Source organism: Aspergillus udagawae (genome assembly GCF_001078395.1).
Source record: "Aspergillus udagawae IFM 46973 DNA, scaffold_7, whole genome shotgun sequence".
Classification (NCBI taxonomy): Eukaryota; Fungi; Ascomycota; class Eurotiomycetes; order Eurotiales; family Aspergillaceae; genus Aspergillus; species Aspergillus udagawae.
This window is the reverse complement of record NW_025091270.1, coordinates 740230-764823: the sequence shown is the minus strand read 5'-3', so window position 1 is coordinate 764823 and position 24594 is coordinate 740230. Positions and strand designations below refer to the sequence as shown.

Genomic DNA, 24594 nt, shown 5'->3' with positions numbered 1-24594 from the left:
GTCCTTCGTAGTTAGCGGCCCGCGGGCCTCGGCCAGCGCCAACACTAGTTACAAGTTTACTCCGTAGTGCATTCAGTCCGGCAGGGAGCTCCGTGGAGGGGGAAAAGGTAATTCACTAACGTTTAAAAATAAACATGTGGAAGTTCGAGTTCTTTAGAACCTACATGCGACGATGACCACATATTCCAGTCCTGAACATGTATTCACCCAAAAGCACGAATGAAAGGATATTCGGTGGACTGATGGCTACCCAAGCGATCATCATCCTCGCCCTTGAACTGTGAGCCTCAACTCCCTCGGAAGCCTGCGATCCGCCTAACAAGACCCAGCTTTATCCTTGTGGAATGGCAGCTATGGATGCGCCCAAAGGACGTGGAAGTCGCCCCCTTATACATCGTTCCCATTGATGCGGCAATCGTATGGTTCGCCTGCGTCTTTGAATTCTCACTCTCCATCAACGCTATGCATCACAAAAACAATATCCAACTGTTCGCCATCGGCATCAGTAATGCTTTTGTCGTGGCCTTCGCGGCCATGCAGTATCCGGCCATGAAGAGCTTCTGCATAACCATGCCCATTCAACGGGGGCCGTATGACCCAACCGCTGGTAGACACTAGTAGGAACATCTGGCCGCAAATCCGAGGCCCTCAACTTGCAGTTCCGATCTTGATTGGGCTTTGCACCCTCGGAATCTGGTGGTTTGCTTTCCGATTGCACAAACAGTATGCCTGGGCAATCTACCGGCGTGTGCAGGGTGATTCACATACAAGAGCTCGACATCTCGCCTATGAAGTAAGTGCATGTTCTTTGCTCTTGCTTATAGCTACTAATAAGTTACAGGTTTATGTGGTCTTCATCAAGTTAAGCGCCTTCTTCATCATTTGCTTCGTTCTGCAATACGGCTTGATCCATGCCCACTTCGTCTTGGGGCCAGAGTTTGGCCTAACCATGTCAGTCCCACCAGCCCTAACATTTGTAATGATCTTGGGTGTATGTATTGTTCGCAAGGAGCACAAGCCACTCATGATACTAGTGATCGTAAGTAATAGTCCCATTCACTCTCGCGGGTATCAGTCTTCAAGTCTCACTAACAGAGTAGGTCTGCCATTTGGCCATGATCGCATACCTACTTTCCCGGATCGCTGCACTCTATGGAAACAGTCATATTGCCCGAGGTGCTACCAAATATATGATGACGGCTTTTGCATTTTCATCCCTGATCCTGACCAATCTTTCTCTTGCATGTGGGATTCGGTGCTTTATGAACTTTGGGTATGGGCTGAAGCCTCTTCTAGCTGGCAAAGCCCATCCAGTTCGTGCGTCTTACGATTTCCACACCGTCTCCAGATACCCTATTGCACTGGATGACGTTTCACATTGCCGATTGTCTCTTGCTTAGGTCTGGAACTAGCTTTGATTGTATATTATATTTCTGGATATCTCGCAAGCTTTTTCGTGTACAAGCGCATGGTGCATTTTATCTTGGAATGGGAACTTTGCACTAAGTGTGAAGTTTTATAGAGTAACAATGACTTGACGCAATTCATTCAGGCGTCTATGATGGACCCAAGCAATCCCTACTAGTAGATTGACTGAAAATGTGTCTATTTAAAAGTCTGTCTGTTGTTCCGTAGCACTTTTGAACGGCCATTGGTGCCACCATGTGCAACCTGCTCTGCCATTGGTTTCCTTTTATAATGATACATCTGAGTCGTAGGCTGGCAAACCATCTAAACGCTTCATCCCTTCAGGAGATATAGGTCGGGGAGGCTCTGGTACGTAGTTCTCCGGTACATAGTGAACGACCTCCACAAATTCAACATGCATCGATTCGTACCCGATCATCCCAAGATCTTTCAGCTCGTCAAAGAAATTCACCATGACGTCCCAAGGTGGCCTTCCGCGTGGATTATACCTCACCTTTTCTTTATAGATTCGTTCTCCTTTTTCGTCAGCGAACTCGATGAAATAAGCCAACCGCCTTGCAGTTTGCCTCTGGTACTCACAAGTCCCCTCTATCCATGCAGGAATCTGGGACTTGACCGCCGCCGAGGGACATTCAACTGGGTCTTCATCATCAAGGTGCCAGCATGGTAGCCCTCTAAACGTTTCAATAGAGCAGATAGCTTCCTGATCTAAATCTGCAGGGAAATAGATTGTCAGGACCTCATAAAGCCTCTGTGGAGGGAAAAGCGGGTTTGCACGTATGATCATCCCAGTATCACAGATCGGCCAGGCAACTTCTTGGCTCCATGAGCGATGTGCAAGGGCTTCATTCAATCTGAGGAAAAGCTCTGAGGTACGAAACTCTTCCCTGTCTCTGCTGCTTCTCCACTCTAGTACTTGGTTAATTGTTGATATTTAGAAGACGGCATAGCATCTTCTTACATTGAAAGGTTAATGCTGCTTACCGATAATCAACCACTCAATCTCTCTTAGTTCACGTGGACGGCCTCGGGCGATAACGATGCATTCTTTGAGTTTGTGTATCTCTTGGAGGGTCGCAAAAAGTTCGTCGCTATTTGGGATGACACCATTGGGTGCATCTTTGAGCGATATCCATTCTAGCAATCTGCGGCTCTGAGGTGGCCTTTCCGCTGGAGATGGATCTTTGGCGTTTGTTTTTGTGGTAGTGCTGTTGATAGCATGCCAGTCATTCTGTGGCTTTGAAGCGCGTTTCGTTGTAGTCTTCTTAGCATTCATTTCACTGGCACGTGTGACTGATCGAGTAACGGGCATGATGTGGTGACAATAAGGCGGTGCTAAATAAAGAAAAAGAGGTTGAGGAGTATCAAGAGGGGAGGGAGAGGTTACGGAGTATGGGATGGTGTATTGGGGCGCCAACCCAGAAACAGCAAAACTAGCCGCATGTAGTAATTCACAGGTCCCAATATTACAAGCTACATTTACGTAGTCATGCCATCAGGAATTCAACAAGGTCATATGCTCCGAGATACTCAGTTTGATAGCGGGGTCTAGTAAAATCCTAGGGAATCAGGAATTAGTGGGTGTTGCCCAGAATTCCTAGGCTCAATCTCCTGGAGATCGCATCGAATTTCAAACTGAATCACTCTCCCACAGATATGACACGGATTTGAGAAGGGTGGCATTATCTCGTTTATACATATCCACAACATCATCCCACTCATCCTCGGCGTATACAGACCGCTTCGTTGTCGTCCCGGAAATTCCCAGCTCAATCATCTTGCGGTTCTACCCGAGCGTCAAGAAGGGCAAGAATGTAAGGGAAATAAGCACAGACTCACATCAACTACTGCAATGACCTTTTCGACCTTGTCCAGGGAGACAGAATATGCAACCTGCTCTTGTTCGTCATAGTCATGTGTCGCAAGGCCGACACAGAGAGAGTCATCCAGCTCGTCAAATTCCTCCCAACCATGGTATATAGAAATGCCGTGGATCCCGTTTGCATCTTTAAGGAACACGATCCCACGTAGACCAACAACATCCATCGTCACCCGAACACCTGGATATGGCCACGTCGTATGCCTATCGAAAGGGCTTCTACGTGTTTTACGTGCATATTTCTCGCGGGTCATCTGCCGCGCTCCAGGGGTAGCGAAGCCAAGCATGGCGCTGGGCCGACCATCATCAAAGATAAACTCGATCCCGGTGATGTTCACTTCTCCTGCTTCTTGGAGCGCAGATATGGCGATCTTGCATAACGAAGATGTTATCTCGACGGACTCAATGAATGTGTTGCGACGGGCGGTATTGTGATAATGCTGCAGGGCTGGACTACCCCGGAAGTCGGGCGGACGTGGTCTCCCACGATGTATAGCCGAAGCTGTGTCTCGAAGCCAGCGCAAGGTTTCCCAGGCCCGAATCTCTATTTCAAACCAATCACTACAGTTCAGACGGGCAGTGCAATGGTACAGGAGTCTCCAGTCGATCTCATGATTGCCCTCCGGCGGGAAGAATTTCCGGACTATGGGGAGGAGAAAGCCACGTTCTCCGTTGATGGCAAATCGCGTTCTCCAGAATTTGGAGCTTGTGAAAAGTGGTATTGCAGCTCGTGTCACATGCCGGAGGTCTAGAGCCTCCTTTGTCGGTAGCATGCTTGACATAATTACAAGAGTCTCGAATGAGAGTCGCTCGAAACCATCTGTTGGACGGCTGACGGGCCTTTGCGCGATAACTGACGAGGGCTTGGGAGGGTCTTTTGCGAACCGCATCAGCTCTTCCAGACCAGGAAGGGGAAACCGGCCAGGGAGGATGGGGAATTCATGTTGGTCGTCTTGCGTTGCCGGCCAGGCACATAGTTCTATCCTGCCTGGTAATGAAGCATATGAAGGAAAGGTATAGTCTCTCGGGAGTGGTAAACGCTCCAATGCTTCAAAGACACTGGCCAAATGAAGTTTGTCAGGGCCGAAATGTTCCAAGAGACGATGCCAGCATGGCTCCTCATGAAAGAGATACACGTCCGTTCCATTCTGTATCTCACTCCCGCCATCACTGGATTCGAGTGACCTATACCAAGGGTCCTGCCTGGGATTGGTCACTTTTACCCCAGTCGGTGTGCAATAGACTCAATCAAGTTGAATGTATTTAGTAACATAAAGCTTCTCAAGAACCGTCCGTCATAGACTTACTTGCTTTGAGCCACTTATCGTTGCCCTCCCGAAGGCCGCAAACCATGCAAAAGGCTCGTTCAGGATGTGAATGCAGCTTTCCTGCTGAGAACATTGTTGTTCAGTGGAGAAATGTGATACAGTCATAAGCTACTGTTCAAGTCTGCTTGTGGAGGCGCTGCTCAGCGCGATAAATATAACCTTTCCCCGCCCGCCCGATGCAATAATACCATAACATTTATGTCAACATTTACACACTCGTCCCCATATCGGTTCCGATATGGGTTCCGATATGGGTCAGGCCCTTGGCGACGAGTAGATGAACCATGGTTGTTTTCAACATGTTAGGTGTGCATGCATCATACAATCACCCCAATACAAAATGTCAATTCAAGTAAAGGAGTCACTTTATATAGATGTAAGTTTGAAAATAATTCACTGTTCTGTCTGCTCAGTGAGAGATTAGGTCTTATATAAGTTTGTGTTGTTGCATTAACAATAGTAAAGGGTGTGTAGGACATAATAGGCCTTTGTCACCTACTGCCTACACAATAGGATATTATTACAACAATAGCTGACTAACCACAAGCTGAGATCTATATATACAGGCGTCCATTCCATTTGTTTTCGTGTCTCTTTTCTGTCTTTCCTCTAACAACATCGTTTCATCCTTGTACCGTGTCGTGAGTATAGATATGCTCCTTGGGATATGTGTATCTCATGGACTGATTAAGAAGAAAAGCAGTAGCACCAACACCAACACTAACACCAACAACAGCAGTCTTGTGTCTCCGCGCCCGAAATGTCCAGTGTTGACTGCAAACGGCGTGGTCTGTTGGCTGGTGCCTGTGCGAACTGCATATGGCACTCAAGGGGCGCGCAATGTGAATTTTACGGTGGCAAGTCGGCACATTGGGACAGCGAAATGGACATGTGTGTACATTCTTCGGCCCTTTCTGCATTCTTTCGTTCTGTGCTAATTTCTGTAGGACGGTTCTTCAGCAAGGTGGCCTCCGGGCCAGCAGCACCAGCAGCAATGGCGCGTATCGTACAGGTAATTCCATGTTCAGTTGACTATGTAAAATTGGCGTTGAATCTGACGGATGTATTAGCAGCAAGTGATTGTCAATAAGGAGGGTTGCTTCTGGATGGAAGCCCCGAAACATGACGACCGCCCCCGTGCCCTACGTCAGAAGGGAAAAAGAGCAATCGAGAAAAAAAAGGCGCATAAGACGAAAGTGTGCAAGATGGATTCGTCCATCGAAATATTGGTAAGACATTCACTGCCACTACGTACATATAGTAGTGAGCCGAGGCTGATATATGATATTATCATATTAGCAGACCGAAGTCGATCGGCTGGAGAAGACCGCCGCTGCCGAAGAAGCGGAAGTTGCTCGCAAGCGCACGAAGGCCCAGGAGCTCCTCAAGGCCATCAAGGCGAAGGAAGAGGAAAAAGAGAAGAAGGAGAAGAAGGACAAGAAGGGAAAGGAGGGCAAGGAAGGCAAGGGCAAGACTGGTGCCTTGGTTTTGAGATCCAAAGAAAACGAGATGAATATGGAATGGACCGAATCGGATTAACGGATGGGATAGGACATAGTAGATATTAAAACTAAGACAGGCAAATAAAGACTTATCAGAGCAATGCTCACTTTGGAACGATCTGCCAGCATGTTGTAGGTTGGCCCAAGGCTTGCCAATGTGAGGTTCTTGGGAGTGGTAGTGAAAAGAGCAGCAGACGACGTTATGAAAGCATCGTCTTGGGGCAACTCCTGCCTTTAAAAAAAGGCACTGCCACTAAAAATTTCGCAGGCCCGTTCTTCTTCACCAGCTCGATGGTATTCATTGTACGGTAAATCACATGATATCATAAGTTGTGTCCCAAGGGTGGTTTAACAGTGGCGATGAGAGTAGATCACTGATATTTGACGATCTGTACGCCGCGATGCTGGAGCGTCTCCAACACCCCCGTAATTCAGGCAACATGAGGTGCTACCTAGCTGTCTATTGCGCACTCACCCTACTCACCCAGACGGCACCCACCTGACTAGTGGTTTTTTGCAGTGAATGAAATACTAAATTGGAATGGGTCAGGGTTGATTCCAAGTTCTAAAATTTGGACTCAGAATCGCAGCGGTTCGGTGCCAACTAGGTCTGAACGCACCCGAACTCGGACCGAATGCAACTCGAAGCCTATCTGACCTTATCTAAGGCTAGAGATATATCTTTGTGTATGTATATGAAGATCCTGTCCCTCCCTAAACAAGGTAAAAAATATTAGCTTTACTAAGAAGAATAGATGTTATGGTAGACTAAATTTTAGGATGTTGATAATCACAATGTTGGCGGTTAGAAATATATAGTGTTAGGCGTGTCGAAAGCCGACTGTGTTTCTTAATGAGCCACCACGAACTTGTGCCTAAACGTAAATTTGATTCCATATCGAAATGAAGTAACGACTTAATTTAGTGCGTTCAAAGCCCGAGAGATGAATCACTCCCTTAGGATCAACTTAGAAGCATATCGCGCGCGGGTGGCAACGAAGTCGCCGAATCTCATATTGTAGATAAAGCCGGCTAATGGAATGTAAGCATTGCGAAATAATCAGACACCCGTCCGTTTGCAGCATGGAAGTGACGTCTTGGCTTCTCGGGGTTTCTTCCAGTCGATAGAGAATCATACTGAGACCAATGGATTTGAGTAGACAGCATTAGTAAATGAATTTATCCACAATCGAAGCTGCTCATCAGAGGCTTGGGTATGGCAATCCACAGAAAATTGTACTAATCAGTGAAGTCATTCCTACGAAGCACCCAGCTACTGATTGAATACCACCCCAGAGAATCAAATTGTGTACTGTGTATGAGACTGTTTCTTCAAGAACTACCTTTGACCCTGACGTCGAAGATCGTATGATCTCCGCAAATGCTTTTGCCTTCCAGTAGATGGAAATTTAAAGACCAGCTACCACCACAAGAGACCTAGACTAGTTCAGCAAACATCATATTTACAGAAATATATGATATGTTCAATGCTACTCTTGAGAACTCACTGTAGTTTGACGTCAACGAGATCTCAACTTATCATGTCTCGGCCTCGGAAACTCTTTTACGGATTCTTTTACTACCTTGCTAGACCCAGCGCAAGTCTGATGATGGACAGTGGGATTTTTATCGTGTACATTGCGATGCCAGCCACCCTACTGCCAACTTTGGCTGTGTTTGCTAAAAAGAACAGCGAGCCAACCCTATGCTTAGATAGGATAGCCGATGGGCAAGCCGGGTTTGTGGGCAATTCAGAGTTCTATGGTCTTGGGATACGACTCGGGTTCTATTTTCAGTGGGTCGCATTTATTTTGGCAAACGCTTTATTACCCCACGACCGCAGAGCTTTGGCTGCGACATACGCAATCCTTTCCTTGGCGTTCGAGCTAGCATTGCTTGTTCTGATATTCAGCCAAGGGTGCGTATTTGATGCAGAAGTGATGGTAATTTTATTTATATTCTTTGGCGGTATTCTAAACGCGATTGCGCCTCTGGGAGGTGCTGTCTATGTATACGGAAGCATCTTTTACGGAATCAGTGCACTGCGAGGGCTAAAGCCCGGAAACGAAGCTGTGCCGAACGAACCTGTCCCTGAAGCGCTGCCACTTCGAAGTCTTTTGAGGTTAGGCTCTGTGGGTGTAACTCTGGGAGATCGGCCTTCATTGCCGCGAAGCAGACCGAGTGCAGGTGTCGTCATAAGGGATCAAGGATCCCAGCATGGAAACGAAGGACTGGACAGAACAGAACAAACAGGGACAGAAGCGCCAAGCGAAATACATAACGAAATTGCGCCACGACCCTTTGGGCGTCCAAAATTGACTAGAAATTGTCGGTACTGATCTCCCTCTGTCATAATTTTATATTCGATAATAACAAGTCCACAGCAGTTGATGAACATCCACGAACAAAAATACCGACACAAAGACTTTCACTGGATGGATCATCGTTGATGTCTTGGACACAGGAAAATCCAAGTTGTAACATGCATGTTCTACCCAGGGGTTGTAGCGTTGGCAATCCACCGGCTCCTTCGAGCAGAAAGGAAACAAGACAGGGGTTCCCTATGGAAGGGACCATTTCCTCCTGTCTGAGTAAGCCAGTCATAAACCCAAACGAACTTACCCAGCAAACTGTTGCTGAAGGGCTAGTCAATGGGCAAGCAGTGTCCGAGCCCTCGCCTATCTTTGGGGCTGGTCCTTCGTGGCATCGAAATACTGCGGAAAGTGCTGAGGATAGTATTTCTTCAGACACTGCGGGTGAGATTTCACCCAGAAATTCAACTGAACACAATCTCACCGCCATGAGAGACATTGCATTTCAAGACGGCAAGCACAATAATGAAAGTATGGGGCATTCCGCCTCCCCATCTTTCTTGGATACGTTTTTACTCAAGAGCGGATTCCGGGGTCAGTCTCAGCTGAAAATGCTCTTTGCAGAAGCGCAAAATGGACTTGCAGCTGTAATGGTCATACTGATCCAGCCGATGCTCCTGTTCAGCTGCTGGTTCTGGATCTCAATGAGTGGTGCTAGTTCAGATACTTTCACCCAAACCCCAGGTGGAACAACTTATTTCTTCTTCAACAAGATCACGTCGAGACTTAGACACGTGAGCGTCTTCATGGCATTCTGCTCTATATCACTAGCAGTAACGCCCTACTTGAGTTTCCTTTCGTATCACCTGGCGTCTAGGAAGTATAACAGACTTGCACTTGTATTAGCAATCTTCACAGTACCTCTGTGGATCACTCTGGTGATCGAGACTATTTCTATTCTATTTTCGTGGGTTTGTGATGCGGTTTGCGACATTGGCTGTGAGCATAATCTGCTTGGGCCAGATGGAACTCTAGTTTCACCGTGAGTAGCCTAACCTGTATCTTCATTTTCAGAAAAAGCTGACTTAAGGATAAAAGGGTTGTCAGCCTGCTTGCTGTCTTAATAATAATATACACGATACTAGGGGTCGAGCTAACTTTGCGGTGGAATTCTGTGTCAGAAGTTTACAGCATTAACTCCTCCACTGACCAGTTAATTGCTTTAGTTATTGGCCTAGTGACCTTGGTATTTTGCTTGCTGAGGTTAGCATATGAGGGAAGGAAGACACTAGGCAAAGGTCCAATATTTCGGCCCATCCCTCTCACAGAGCAGCTTCCAGCATAATCTTCTCCTGGTATGTGTACACTGGGTCATGCAGCCCTCGCCAAGGCTCTACAGGAGCGCTTGGGGGAGCGTTTCCTAAAACGATGTGATACAACAACCCCTTTCTTCCATCTCTGCGTGACTGTGACGCGACTCATCATTGCCCGCACCTGGCTCGGTGTGTACTACCCACTCAGTCCCAAGGACAATGGCACCAGCCTGCCATTGTGTATTCGAGACCGCCTATTCGCCAAAGTGATTGAAGTACTCGAGCTAACGTTAGTCTTGTTGACAGCCCAGACATGCCGCAATGGTGTTGGTACTCCAAGAGCTACATCCAATGGCACGCTGTGGCCTTTGTTCTATCAGAAATTTCTTCTCGCCCTCCAACCGCAGAATGTGATCGCTCTCGGGAGTACGACCAAGCGGTCTACAATCTGTGGAAGATGCATCATATGGGTTTAGAAGCCGAGGATGCGCTACAGCCCTCGCTTTTTTCTGACGCGCACAGCGATCACTAGCGCGCTTCTTCGGAAAGTTAGTTGATGTTACCAAGCGTTGTAGTCGTTCTTATGACACCAGGAAGCGCGCAATCAAGCAGTCCACAACCTGACCACTTCATTCGGACCCCTCAGTGAGTAATCTAGTTGCCAAGGGTCTCAATCTACCTGACTTTACTCACATATCGAGACAGTATCCTTGATGAGCCGAGCAATAATGAGCAATGCATTGGTCAGAGGATGGCCGTTCTATTTTCCTTACAGAAGAGAGAAAATTTCCAGGCCTTTTACTCTCTCACCTATCCGCCGTCTCTTATGCTTCTCCAACCGACGGTAGTACTACTACTACGGATTCCACAGGTCTGCGGGGGCGTTTCATCGTTAGCGTTTTGTACGCGGCCAGTCTTGCTCCATTCACCCCCTGCGAGGCAGGACATATACCAATCTGCCTTGCCCACCAGCAAACCTCGACCACGGGTTAGTTACTTTAGGCAATACAGTCGAAAAAAAACGGCTAGGTGACGTTTTATCTATTGGAAAGAGGAAGGTCTGGATAGCGGATTCATTGAATTGGCAGTCTTTGTAGCCGTAACGCAAGAATCCTCTCTGAGTCCAGCAGCATCGACAGTCCGTAGGCAGACAGCTAAATATATATCTATATATACGTATAAATTTCGCCTTTTCAAGATTCTTTGCCTGGAGGTAGGGTCGTAGGGATCAAGGGTGCTCAACATCATGGGTACATTTTCTTTATTTGCTACCATTTATCCCTCTCTAAAATAAAGTCTAAAACAACTTTCATTAGACATGGACTCAGATGCTAATTCTGATAATGATTATAATTATTTCACGCGTCATGGTGTTCGTGTAGTACGGAATAGTGACTTCTCTGGGGACAGTACTTACTTTTTGAATATTAATCTAAAGCTGCTAGACACCTAATTTAAGGGAATTAGTATAATTCTATAAGAATAAAGATAGGAGCTGCAAGGAGACTACTCTCTTTATGTCTAGTAGTGTTAGTGTGTACTAGGCCCCTAAATAGACTATTAAAAAGTAAGATAAATTCTACTAGAAATAATTTAGTGGTGTGAGAGCAAGGTGTAACCGTGTATTAGCTAGACATTCTAGTAATTATTATTTCCATTCATATAGAAGAGATTATTTAGTATGTGGCTTATTCAAGACCATATTAAAGATAGTGATGATTCCCGAGAATGCCGTCGGAGGAGCCGAGCCGAAGCCGGCGTTCAGGGGCAACAAAACAGCAATTGTTCAAATCAGTCAAATCAGTATGTATTATTTGGGGAGTGGTCTGCGCAAAGTTTTGCCAAGCCATCCGTGTTTGGTCGTTTCCGATATTTGGCTGTCGGAATCTGTTATCTGCTGAAGGGCAGTTTACGGCGGCGATCTAGGCCCGCTTTTATGACGTGGGGGATGTTTGGGATGCTTAGCTACGTGTGCTTGTGAATGGAACGGGGGATACAAAGGTAGTCTGGTTAAGGATAGATAGACTACTCTGGAGAATGTTCTTTTGCTCCGTCATATGTAAAACTCATCTATACTGCAGATAATGCCAAGCCTCCCCGTTGCACCAGCGACCAGCGACCAATGACGTCAGGGGTGTGGCCTTGATGTATTCATGAGGCTATTGAGGTCACCTCAACTACACAGCGTCATAGTATTGTCCATAGATCTCCTGAGAACGGCACCTATTATCTTTATTCGTATCTAACACCTACGCAAGTCTTAAAATCCTTTAGATATGTACAGGTAGCACATTTCTACCTCCATGGCAAATAACCAGCAATACCTCTTGTTACTTAGTTCGGAATGAGGCTGCCACGTGGAGATCAACACAATTGAGTCATCCTGACGTTCGGTGCCCCTGTATCCTACCTGTCTGAAGCTATAACCAGGAAACTGCATACGGTGAGGTCATTTGCTAACACGTTGTTGGACACCCAGCCTGAATATATCCAGGGGCGAAAAAGCACGTCCATCTATGGATTGAGGCTGGAACTCCTAGTCATAGTCATAGTTCCCAGAGCAGATGGACCCACAGATGACCAAAAGGATCGAATGGTTGAATCTCGAGAAAGATAGGCATAAGGCGTACACGAGAGATAAATCGCCTTCAGTCTAGCCGACACCCACAGTGAGCACAGGCCATAAGGTCCGGCCGGAGGCGAAATGACCTGGCAAATAGACTTAGTATTCAGAACGTATCCAACAGACCCACAGACAGAATGATATAAGCGGCGGCATGACACTATCAACAGAGAAGAATTATCATGACGCGAGGATTATCCATGCAGAAAGTACCTCTTATACCTAAACATAGGGCCAAGATGGACAAGTGTGCAATAGGTGTGATATCACGAAACAGGGCACGACACATCCAAACCCTGTAGAAAGGAGATACTCTAGCCTGACAGCGGGATGATGGCGTCAAGCTTTTCATTGGCAGGAAAAGACAGCCAGGATCAGTAAGAGGGGCCGCGCCATGGGTATGATGCTGCAAGCAGATCGCTACCCTGTTTCTATTGGCGCATATTACGAATGCCAAGGGCTGCTATGTATACAGACAGACGAAGGTAACCTGTGGCGTAACGAGGGTCGATGCGCTCTGAGGTCTGAGGACATTGTACGTTGAGCTTCACGAGCTAAGCTATAAGACGGACAGACTCGCAGTTTCAGCTTCAAGCTTATTCAATTACCTCTTCTCAAGACAGCATCTAGAACAGCGACAGCGACTTCTTACACAAAATGGTTCCCCTTCATCCATCCCCACAGCCGGCAGCATCTGCCAACCAGCTGCCTACCCTCCACTCGGCCATCGCCGACAAACGATCCGCCTCCTACACCTCACCAGCCAACGACCACGACTCCTCCCCAGTCAAATACGTCTCCCCTGGCAGTAACATCGACATCCAGATCCGTGAATACCACAACAGCATCAAGGCCACCCTGACGGCGCTGCTGAATGATCAACGAGTAAGAAAAAACCCAGACGGCAGCAAATGCGTCCAGTCCTTCCTTCTTGAAGCGGAGAGGAACTTACGAAAGGAAAAGAGAAAATCGATCGGCTCGCGTCCACCACCTGATGAGAAGCTATAATGCGCCGGGGCCTTGTTCGGGAAGACATAATGAGGCTGGGACGAGTGAATGGCTGGACCATACTATTGATGTCATCCGATTTGCTTCTACCTCTCTACCTCGTCATTGATTTGCAATAGTGTGGAGTTTCATGGCGCTATGGTTGACGACGAACACGATGATGTGACCCTTGATATCATAGAGGCTGGCTTGTCTGACGTAGCTTGGCTCTGTCCTGAGGAGTAGTTGCAAGTATTGTAAGATGATGTAAGTCTGATACAAGGTGAGTATCATGAAGGACGAGACATGTCAGTGCCAGTCATAAGAGGACTCTTTCAAGGCTACAATGTATATGAATGGTATCAAGTTGCAGCAGACATGTCACAGGCACGGCACATCCTCCATGCTACTCTGCTTAGAGGTGAAGAGTTGTATTGAATCCCAATCAGCTCTTTTCCTCAGTCGTACATCCTGGCGAAGTAGTAATGCAGCTAGCCCAATTAGCAACATGAGATGATGTCTTCGCCATTTGTCATCCTTGTACGTACCATCAGAACCGGTCGTCTCCTCCCCCATTGTCAATGCTCAAGCGGGAGTGTCGCCGTCATCTCATGCCAATACTGGCCACCGAGTGCGGAGAAAGGTCGCCTACGGTGGCTATGATGGTTGGGAACCTCATCACAATGCTGATCGCTTGCCATTGCCGTAATAGTCCACATCTACCCCCGCTCGTCGGCCGTAAGGCATCCGACGATCATCCAGCTAATCACTGCAGATCGCATCATGACATGAATCATGATGTCTCATCGACATCGCGCACGGTTCTGCTTTGGACACTCTTGATACAGAGGATCTACCCATGTGAACTTGTGTGGGCCCAATGATTCGTAGAAAAGCAAGCGTACTTCTGATTTCCCCTATGCCTCACTCTTCCCTTGGCTCAGACTGGCAGCACGATGACGTAGCCAGTACCTCTCATGAGTGCTCCTCCCCGGCCTCAAATGCGGCAGGGTTGACAACCCGCGATCAATCCAGTCCAGCGTGCACCCGGGCCTTCAGGAGGAGAAGTGTTGGATATGGCTATGTCAACGGACGCCAAGGATGAGAAATGGTATTCGAGGATGTGATTGACAATGCTCGCTTCAGTTTCTTTGGACTTGGTATTTTTGTAGCTGTGGAGTACTTAAGAAAGCTAGTTCATCATAGTTGTAAAGATGTGCAATAATCGGCATATCCGCAGAACTCTGCGCTTTCAGGGCAGTTGAGCTGCCCGCGATTGATAACGGATCCATAGCTCAATCCTTTGTTAATTTCGCGTCCTCAAGAACGTGCGTCCCTTATCAATCTCGCACATAGGCCCCTCAGGAGAAGAAATCGAGCAGAAGGGGGATTTGGTGTAGGAAGTTGGCAACTTGGCAACCACGTGACCGGTCCAAGACCAGATGTCGATCCTTTTCTCATAGATAAAACATGATTGCATTGTCCAAGTTGCAGGTGTGGTAGCAGTGATAGGGTTATTTGCCGCCGCAGTGCCCTGTCGTTGAGGAATCTGATTCGCTTTATGGAGAATCATCGGTTGACAGACTCGGATGACTACATATAACGGCAATGTTGACCTGAAGTCATCATCACACCTACTTGACATCGTCAGCTACTGACAGCGACAGCAGCTAGAATATATAAATATGGAATGAGCAGACTCATGGTCTAATAAATCATACATTTTATCTCACTACCCCGTCGAAAATTGTGTCATAAAAGAGGTCCTTTCCGTCACAGGACCTGTCAAAGGGTAGTTCCCTCTGATACGATACTTTCTGTTGCTTTTACTTTCCTTGAACCATGTGTACTGCTACTATATGGTGGAGTCCAATCGGTTACAAAGGACATATACTCCAGCTGGAATAGAATAAAATTGAGCAAGTGCAAAATACTGAAAGGAGCGACGCAAGTGAAGTCTCTATGAAGAAAGCAACTTTCGAAGAAGAACAGCTATTCAGGCAATATGGGCCCCACATACCCCCAAAGAACCACCGGCTATAGCATGACCATGCCGACTGCAGTTAGAAGCGCAGTGATGGCATACACACCCAGCTCGAGCGAGCCAACAGTCACCGCAGTGCCGCGCGTAAGAGCAACAGCCGCACCGGACGAGCTAGTCGAAGACGCAGATGAGCCCGAGTCGGCGGTGTCAGTGGGCTTGGAAGTGACGGTGCCGGTACCCGCGGTGCCGGCCTCCTTCATGAGGGAGCTGCAGGTACCGGTCGCCTTGGTAGCGGATGTGACAGTGGCGGAGCCGCCGAAGCTGCCCGCGGAGGAAGCAGAGCTCTGCTCAGAGTAGTATTTGTTGAGCAGGAAGTTGAGCTGCTGCTTGGGGGTGCACATGCCGTAGGCGCCATAGCTGCCTGTGGTGGCGTTGCGAGCGATGCCGGTGCAGTCGGTGTAGCCACAGATAAGACTAAAAAGGTCGCTGTAGTCGTCGCTGCTGACAGAGTCCTTGACAACGCACGAGGCGGCGTTGCTCATGCAGTTGCAGAGCTGGTCGTTGGGGGTCGGGGGGAGGGGGGTGGCGCTGGCGAGCCACTTGCTGTTGACGGTGGGACAGTTTTGCAAGGCGGTGTTGGTGGGAGTGTACGAGGTCTTATTGGTGCCGGATGGGTTGGCGTTGTTGTTGATCTGGCTGGAGTAGTACTTGAAGTCGGCCATGGTGCTGACGCTGGTGCTGTCGACGGCGGAGACGAGACCTGGACGGATTAGTTGCGGCCGGATGATTGATCAAGAGACTTACCGTAGTTGTTGGCCTCCTGGAAGTACATGTAAACGATACCTCCCGACCACACATCGTTCATCTGGTCTCCAAACAGGGCCTCGATCTCGGTGAACTTGCGGGGAGTGACCTCGTTGCAACCATACTCGGCGAAGAAGACAGGCACGGAATAGTTCCGGAACTCTTCCGTGCGGACGCTGTACCCGGACTCGGTGTAGGACGAATCGCCGCACCAGGAGTAGATGTTGTATCCCCAGAAGTCGATAGATTCGTCACTTTCCTCGCAGTTGAAGTAGTCGGCCATGTTGACACGGATGGTGGAGTCATCATTGGTTGCGTAGCCGACTCCCATCGAGCGGTATCCCTTCTGCTTAATGTATGCCTTCATGTCCCGCACCGCCGCCTTGACAAAGGCACTGGCGTCGGTGGTACCGACGGTGTTGGAGACTTCATTGCCCGCAAAGAAGCCGAGGGTGTTGTTGTACGGTGCCAGGGCGTCAATCACGCTGGTGTAGCGGTTGTAGAGGGTGGTCTCCCAGGAAGGATCATTGCGGTTGATCGCCTGGGATGGGTCAGAGAGATCAGAGATGACATAGATGCCGGCATCGGCCAGCATCTGCATGCACTCCGTGTGGTTGGCGGTGGGATCGATGGCGTAAACACGGATGGTGTTGGTGTTTAGCCGTTGGAAGATGGGAATGTCACGCTTGCACAGCGTGGCGTCGGACAAGGGGTCGATATAAGTGCTGCTACCATCGGTGGTGCCATTGCTCGAGTAGTCCTCTGTTGGAATTAGCTTCTGTGCAGATGTAAGATGGGAATCACGTACGTTGGTAGGCAATTCCACGAATATAGCTGAAAGATTTAGCACCAGTCCAGAGACATAGACGGAAAGTCCTTACAATTGAGTGTTGTTGCTGTAGTAGAAGAACTTGGATCCCTTCTGACAGTTAGACTTATTCCTCCAGAGAATGCAAGAGAAATACCTTGATAATGATAGGGTCAATGTCAGCCAGAGCAGTGCCCAAGAGGCCAGCCCCAAGGAGAGCGAGAGCGAACTTCATGGCGTTGAACCTTTCTTCCTCTCAAATGAAATGAAACAGTCGTTGATATCAAAGTATCAAGCACTGAGTAACGAATGACTAGACAATGCAGTAGGAAAGAAAACAAATGACAAAACACAGAATATGTCCAGTAGATCAAGCAGCCGGGGAACAGAAAGCTATAACAACGCCCAGAAGATTGCCATCGACACACCCGTTGTGAGCCATCGCTCGACAGAATTATTATTATTAGCAGCCCCCCTCAGAAAGGGGGCGAACTCTTCACCCGTCAAGTCGGTCGACTTGTTTCTGCTTCTGCGATGCCATCAACGGCCCCGCTTTGAGCAACGAACGCGTCAACACTGCAGTAAGCCACTGCTGGTTCGATCGTCAAGCGAGGCGCCGGCAAAATGAAAAAGCGAAAGAGGTAACAGTCCAGACTCCATCCATCGTTCCGTATTGGTTCCTAAATTCGAGCTAGAAATTAGAGTTGGCTGAGAAGATGCCACTATGTATTGTGATGGTGGCTGGTCATGATGGACTGATACAGTTGTGCCAACCATTATTAGCGGATGTGCGATTCAAGAGTAGGGTATCATAAAAGTATCCAGCTTTTACTCACTCTGAAGTGTCCTCCATCTCCTTGCATATTGTTTGAGCAATATTTGACCAAGCGTTGATTCTATGTTGGGAGTTGAGATGGTTGATGGTGAGGGTCAAAATTGTGGGCTTGTTCTGTCAGAGGGCTTTATCCCCGAACGAGAATCATGCAGCGTCGGTCTTACAGTGGAGAACACTTTCTAGCCTACAAACTAGGAGTGCTCATTAAATTGGACCAGACATACGCCATTGAGTCAAGCTTTGTGGATTTGCAACCTATTGATGGTAGCCTATTTCAATTCAGTGTTCTAGTCCAAAGCAGGCTTGATCGGCATTAACTACTCTTGGTTCCTAGTAGGTTAGGGAAATAGTGCCCTCGAATGGATCCGATACACAGTGTATATGCTGCTGTATCATGTGTGTTTGATCGAAAACATAATTGATGTCTTGTGGTCGTATCGACTGTCACTGGTGATTTCATGATATGGACAAGCTGTAGAGTCCAAGTCTTGTAATGTACAATCTCGCTAGAAACATTTCAACGCACGTGTCCGTCCCGCATAATTCATGTCGCAATATACCAATCCTGAACACCAGAGGCACCGCCGTATATCCAATTCCGGTCCCAATCCCAATATATCACATAATTCACATTTCTCGACGGCGAGCCTCAATGGCGGCTTCGAACGATCGGATGGTATCTAGCGGTCGCTCGAGACGGGGCCGTGTGGGATTGGACCGGTCGGGATCAGCTGGATCTCGTTAGCATTGATGATTCGCATGCAATGAAACTAGGAAGAGACGAACAGATAATATTTCCATCTTTGTCGCGGTGCTGCATCGATCGTAGCGAGAACATCGGGGTGCCTGATACCGCTTGATTGACTTTTTCGAAGGGTCAGTATATACACAACACAAACAGATACAGGGTAACGAACTTGGCTGAGCTTCAGTCAAGGCCTGATTGGGATCAGCTTTGCTGGACAGAGTAGCCTTCTTGTAGCTCTCGCGAGAGCCGATGGATCCGGCGCGGTCGCGTTCGCTGGATGACCGTGAGGAACGAGAGAATGGCATAGTGAGTGTGAAACAATAAGCTGGACACCGATTGATGAGTGAGTGTAATTTGGATAATAAAAGACAGTATTATTGATGGTTTGATGAATTGTGGAGTTGAAACAACAACTAGAGGTGTCAAATTGATGGCACTACTGAGTTCTAAATTGCTTAAAGTACGTCGGTGCTGAGGGCCTGAGGAACCCGGCGAGCGGTCGCTGTATAAATGCCAGGGACATCAATCATCCTGGCACTTGTGCCTGACTGTCTCAGGTACCCGGTACGGAAACCCATTTTTAGAAGCGGAATGGCGGGTGACGCTTCTTGCACCACAGATGTGAATCATTTGCTCATTTTTCATCGCAACCGCTCACATGTGCCTCCATCCCTGGTGCTCACCATGACGTTGTCTGATCCGCGGAGGCCGAGGAGGGGGACTGTTTCACTCTGTCTGGAATGTGAATGGTCCCAATCAGGCCAAGCTTTGACTAATCAAGACCAATCGAAGATTGGCAGGGCCATCTAGCCAATCGCATGACGCAGATGCCAGACGCAGTAAAATGGGCCACGTAAGCAGAGGGGCTGAGGCAGTGGCAAACCGCAGGAACAGCCAAAGACCACCGGCCAGACTCTGATCCGACGGTAGGCATCAACATCAGAATCCGTCTCCTTCCTGTTCCTGACAAAGATCTAGACAACGGGAACTGAACTACTGGGAGGAGACAACAGAACGTGTTCCTCGTCTATGTATTATGTCTCAGAGTTCCTTTCGTGGCTGTTCTCTGACAGAGCATGTGCTCTTCTTATTTCGGCATCACCGGATGCTGCCAAGAAGGACTGACTCTTCGGGGCACGTGTTTTTTTTTGAATCTGTGCAGTCTTGGGAAGTTTCCGTCAATGACCTGATGCAGCTATGAAGCAGACATGATCAATCATCAGACTCGCGTCAGTTGCAAAACTGATGCTGCTGTACAGGCGGACCATCAAAGTATGGTATCATGATGAGCTTCTAGAATGACACCCTTTGCATCTGTTTCTTCACTCAGAACTGCGGATGTAAAGAGAAACCCTGAATGTCAAAGTAGCTCGATGATTAAGTTTATCTCTCGTCAAATGACCTTTCCAGAAGAGTAGAACTGCCTGACTTGATCTATCACAAATCGAGCATCATCCAAAGTCATGGCATAGTATATCGGCAGGCGAACAAGGCGCTCACTCTCCCTCGTCACTGCATCTTCATCCATAACATGCCGGTGATTCATACCAGGCCCTATTTTATGAAGAGGACTATAGTGAGGCAGCACACTGATGCCAACCCCCTTCATCGCTTCCATGAACTCCCTTCGTTCCGCCATATCCCGGACCTTAATCCCAAACATCCGAGCGTTGTGCTCCCGGTGCGGCGGTAAAACCGGCAACCGGATGATCCCCTGCGTTTCCAACCCCTCCAACTCCTTCCAATAGAGATTCCAGATCCGATGGCGCTGGATCTGAATCGTCTCTGCGCCCTCCAATTGGGCCCAGAGATACGCAGCCTGCAGCTCACTGATCCCATAGCTCCCCCCCACCAACCGCCACGTATCCACGCTTTCGTCCGTACTCCGAAACGCCGGGTCATGCATCATGCCTCGGTTCCAGATGATCTCCGCGCTCTCGATCAGCGCCGGGTCATTGACGAGGAGAGCACCTCCCTGTCCCCCAGCCGTGATACTCTCCCCCTCCTGGAAACTAATACACCCCAGCTGCCCCATCGTCCCGACGGCACGGTCTCTGTACGTGGAAAAGAGCCCCAGCGCCGCGTCCTCGACGACGTATATCCCGCATTCGCGCGCAATTTCCAGGATCTCGTCCATGTCGCATGCGAAACCGGCGTAGCATACTGGAACCACCACCCTCGTACGATCAGTTATCGCCTGCCGGACTCGTGTCGGGTCCATGTTCATGGTCTCGGGGATGATATCTACGAATACCAACGAGGCTCCCCGGAGGAGGAATGCGTTTGCGGTCGATGGGTGCGTGTAGCTCGGGAGGATGACTTCGTCTCCCGGTTTGATGTCCAGGATCAGTGCGGCGAGGTCGAGGGCAGCGGTGCAGGAGGGTGTCAGGAGGACTTTCTTGCAGGACAGGTGTTGTTCTAACCATGACTGGCAGAGGCGGGTGTATCGGCCGTTGGTGAGGGTGCCGTTTTTGATGGCGATGCTGATATACTCTATTTCGGAGCCAGTAACGGCGGGGATGTTGAAGGGAATGGGCTTCTGGTGCTTTGGCGGGCTGAAAGTAGACATGGTGATTGTTGTCTCCTGCATTGTGGACAGATGGAGGATGCCGTTTTTGTTCTTCTGTAGGTGATGATGTCAATTAGACGTAGTTGGGAGTGGTGGAGGCGAATCCATGGTTGACCAAGAGCTTAACGGTCATAAAGTGTGATGTCCCACATCGTGTATTTATTCAGTCGATATTCTCTTGTTAATGTGACGACGCAATTATTTTCAATTGGGTAACCCTGGAAGTTTCTACATTGGAGCCTGTGAGAAAACAACACGGCCTTTGGAACGAGGCCTACTTTGGTGAATGACTGAGCAATGTGTTGTCCTGTCATTTCGACTCAGCTAATTTGATGGAAAATAACTGGCGTATGCAGTTAAGACTTATTGAATATATGTTTATGAAGTGGTACGCTCTGGCTGATTCAGGAGATATATATGTGTGCTTTTTCCTGTTCACTGCCCAGAACCTCCAACGGATTCCAAAATCGAGTCAGGACCTACCAGTCAATCTCATTTGATAATAGTGAGCTGATTTGAGACTAAACCTGCAATAGTTGTTCACAGAGGATGCGACTGTACAATTCTCAACCTTTGCCTCCTATTCAGACTGACCATCCGCGCATCTACTTGCTGTCAAGAAACAATACAACAGGTGTAGTTATGCAGGCTTATACTGGTGAGGATCCTAAGCAAGGTTTATCTGGCGGTTGCTCCCTTTCGCTATCAACATTCTCTGACTCAAAATACTACTACCCCTGTCACAGCCGCCTGACTAAGATAGGGAGCATCATGGAAAATGGAAAGTTAAACGACGGCGCCAGGAGCAGCGAATAGGATTCTGGGACATAGTCCAAGAACTGCTCTCTCTATATACATGGTAGAACAAGTTGTCACAATCTCCATACTGATAGTCCTCGAAAGCGTCGTAAAATACAACCGCTGTTTCCTCTCCAGTTGCAGCAGGGCAGCCTCATGCCACAAATGATCTGTTGGGTCTTATTTGGCTGGTGTCCGGAAGCGACTACACTATTAGGAACAGGCGAGTTAAGTTCCTCTGTGCGATGGTCTGATGCGAAGCTCAAACAATTTACCTGGATTTGGAACGGTGCCAATTTGCAGTTTATAGCAACGACCACGTCTCCCTTTTAGGTTGGGGGACAGGCTGGCATGACATTTGATCGGACGATCAACACACTTCGATTCAGCGCTACGACAAATTATCAAAAATGTCTGACCAACAGTGTAATGGAGCAAATTGTTCTCTATGATGTCAGTGAATCTAGGGCCTGGCTTGTTCCCTTGATCTGTGTCTTTCATGAGATGCTGCTAGCGTACTGGCAAATGATTCCGATGGGATATCGAAAGAACACCATACCGCTGGCTAAACCAGCGCCCAATGGTGCTTCGGAATCGTTAGCTGTGCTTAGCGACAGTGGCGGGTGTCTTATTGAAGGATCGGAGGAAGACCGGCTGACGATCCGAGATCTGATATTGGGATTTTCAGTCAATATATCCAAACATCCGTGCAACGCCCGAGTCGATATAAGATATACGGGTATGAATTCATGGATTTCGTCATGGATTCCCTAAAGCTTGGGGATGCTATTCTTAGTCTGAAGGCCAACGCGAATGAATCACCTGCAATCAACTCTCCGGGGCCTTTAATTGGCTGGCCACGTCCATGCACAGCATCGACACACTGAATGGCCGCCACGGCAGTCAATCTATGGGTTCGGCACGCCGACTTTCTAGCCAGCATTACTGGTTCATAACAGGGACACAGTTCCAAAAATGCCAACATGGAAATGGAAGTCAACCGTCTTGCTGGTACACGAGTCCTCTCTTACAGGAGATCAGAACCATTCGTGGATCACTCGGCAGACGCACGACCAATCACAATATGGTGCAGTGGTCTTCGGCCGTGAAGAGACCACGATGTGCCGTGTGCCTATTTCTGACCGACTTGTTGGAATGGCAGCTTCAGGCCAATTGACTCCGCCAACCGCTGCTATACTTACGCTCAAAACTCCACAACGGAGACAGCATGATATTTCTATCTCACTCTCCTCCTCAGACACCTATAATCAAGAATAAGTACACCTTCCCACTTTAAGTGGTTTACCACCGGGAGGCGCAGAGGTGCTGGCTGCGACAATCACGGATTACTTGGTTATGCTTTCCACGACATTGTGGTATTAGGGCATTCCAGAGTGGCTCTTCCCCTACTTCGGGTTATTGTTGGTGGTTCTCTCTCTCTTCCTTTGCTGTTTTAGACTTTTGGGGGGAGGAGCCCTTGGGGGTCCAGGACCAAACCACTGCATTTCGCAATTCGATGACACGCCTCCTGTGAGTGGTGCAAGCTTCGCGACCCCGTAATCAGGCGTGGAGAGGAACCGGAAAGGGATCACACAAACTGCACGGATGGAATGGTCAGATTAATTTCGTATAAAATCGCATCCAGATTGATGCAGGACGAGTCAATCTATACCTACCATCATCTAAACTAGGTGAAGAATATGCTCTGCCTACCCCAAACGATTGGCACCCGAGTCAACTGAAAGATTCTTCTCGCGATTTGCTCTGTTTCCTTCTCCGTCACCGGCAGGCATTGGGGCCCTTCCAACTCATATGTGTACGTATGCAGCCAATCACATTTGGAGACCATTTTCATGTATGATCTATGATCAGGAGCTTGTCTTCCCCAAACGTATAGAGTTGGGAGCTGCTGCAAGCCAAGAACGTCTATCCACCCTTTCTTTTGCTCCGTGAGCATAATTGGCGGCCATGCTCCACTGATAATAATTCCGAACTGCAGATTCTTCAGAGCTCTGAATTTCTCGCCGTTTTCTAGCCTATCGCCCTCGCGACAAATCAAACCACCCGCTAATCTGGCGCCTTGACCAAGGCCTAGGATACCCCAAATCCTATCCGGTCTGCCCTCGAACATTATTGCTTGGTTTAGGGCTGTGTCGATGCTGTCGATTTCCTCTTGAGGAAGGTCTTCCTTTTCTGACCCTGAAGTCGGCATGTCTTTTACCCAGCTGTAGAATGACCCAGTTGATTCAAAGGCAGGGAGGACCTTTGGGTCTGGATTTGAGGGAAATGGACCATTGACATATACAAAACGGAACCTATTACTAAGTTCCTGTTCTATATGCTGGAGTTGAGATTGGAAGATTGTTGCGGAGGAACCACTGTCATGGAGGCAAAGGATAACTGGGAGGAATAAGTCCTCAATATTCGATGACGTAACCAATGCCCTGGGGTGGGAATCCTCAGCGCCAAGGGAGAGTTGGCGAGGAGGAGACGCCATGGATTGTTGAAGATTGTGAAAGACTGAAAGGCCTTCAAATATTTTAAGTGTGGAGGAAGGGCGGGATTTTGTATTGGTGGGGTTAGCAGGGGCCCTATGATATAGAAGTGAAATGGACATAATTCCCTTTGCAAAATCTCGGCCGCGGGGTGAATTACATTTGGAAAATGCTGGTGCAG

At 48.3% G+C, this 24594-nt stretch overlaps 6 protein-coding genes across 6 annotated transcripts; 2 read left to right on the top strand and 4 right to left on the bottom strand.

Moving 5' to 3' along the window:
* Positions 1 to 3058: 3058 nt before the first annotated feature.
* Aud_008948 (F-box domain protein) lies at positions 3059 to 4708 on the bottom strand (the record flags this gene model as incomplete). Its single annotated transcript, XM_043293813.1, has 3 exons — positions 3059 to 3214; positions 3268 to 4523; positions 4615 to 4708. 3 exons carry the CDS (start codon positions 4706 to 4708, stop codon positions 3059 to 3061), a joined length of 1506 nt encoding a protein of 501 aa, XP_043149748.1.
* Positions 4709 to 5395: 687 nt separating this feature from the next.
* On the top strand, positions 5396 to 6174 carry Aud_008947 (uncharacterized protein; the record flags this gene model as incomplete). Its single annotated transcript, XM_043293812.1, has 4 exons — positions 5396 to 5526; positions 5583 to 5647; positions 5713 to 5864; positions 5935 to 6174. 4 exons carry the CDS (start codon positions 5396 to 5398, stop codon positions 6172 to 6174), a joined length of 588 nt encoding a protein of 195 aa, XP_043149747.1.
* A 6868-nt stretch (positions 6175 to 13042) lies between these two features.
* Positions 13043 to 13393, top strand: Aud_008946 (uncharacterized protein; the record flags this gene model as incomplete). Its single annotated transcript, XM_043293811.1, has 1 exon — positions 13043 to 13393. One exon carries the CDS (start codon positions 13043 to 13045, stop codon positions 13391 to 13393), a length of 351 nt encoding a protein of 116 aa, XP_043149746.1.
* Positions 13394 to 15409: 2016 nt separating this feature from the next.
* Aud_008945 (glycoside hydrolase family 72 protein) lies at positions 15410 to 17203 on the bottom strand (the record flags this gene model as incomplete). The annotated part of the gene is made up of 5 exons (XM_043293810.1): positions 15410 to 16116; positions 16161 to 16922; positions 16969 to 16994; positions 17042 to 17079; positions 17126 to 17203. The coding sequence occupies 5 exons, from the start codon at positions 17201 to 17203 to the stop codon at positions 15410 to 15412; spliced, it is 1611 nt and encodes a 536-aa protein (XP_043149745.1).
* A 1227-nt stretch (positions 17204 to 18430) lies between these two features.
* Positions 18431 to 18856, bottom strand: Aud_008944 (DUF2406 domain-containing protein; the record flags this gene model as incomplete). Its single annotated transcript, XM_043293809.1, has 3 exons — positions 18431 to 18534; positions 18590 to 18667; positions 18721 to 18856. 3 exons carry the CDS (start codon positions 18854 to 18856, stop codon positions 18431 to 18433), a joined length of 318 nt encoding a protein of 105 aa, XP_043149744.1.
* A 1088-nt stretch (positions 18857 to 19944) lies between these two features.
* Positions 19945 to 21120, bottom strand: Aud_008943 (uncharacterized protein; the record flags this gene model as incomplete). Its single annotated transcript, XM_043293808.1, has 1 exon — positions 19945 to 21120. The coding sequence occupies one exon, from the start codon at positions 21118 to 21120 to the stop codon at positions 19945 to 19947; it is 1176 nt and encodes a 391-aa protein (XP_043149743.1).
* Positions 21121 to 24594: the final 3474 nt, after the last annotated feature.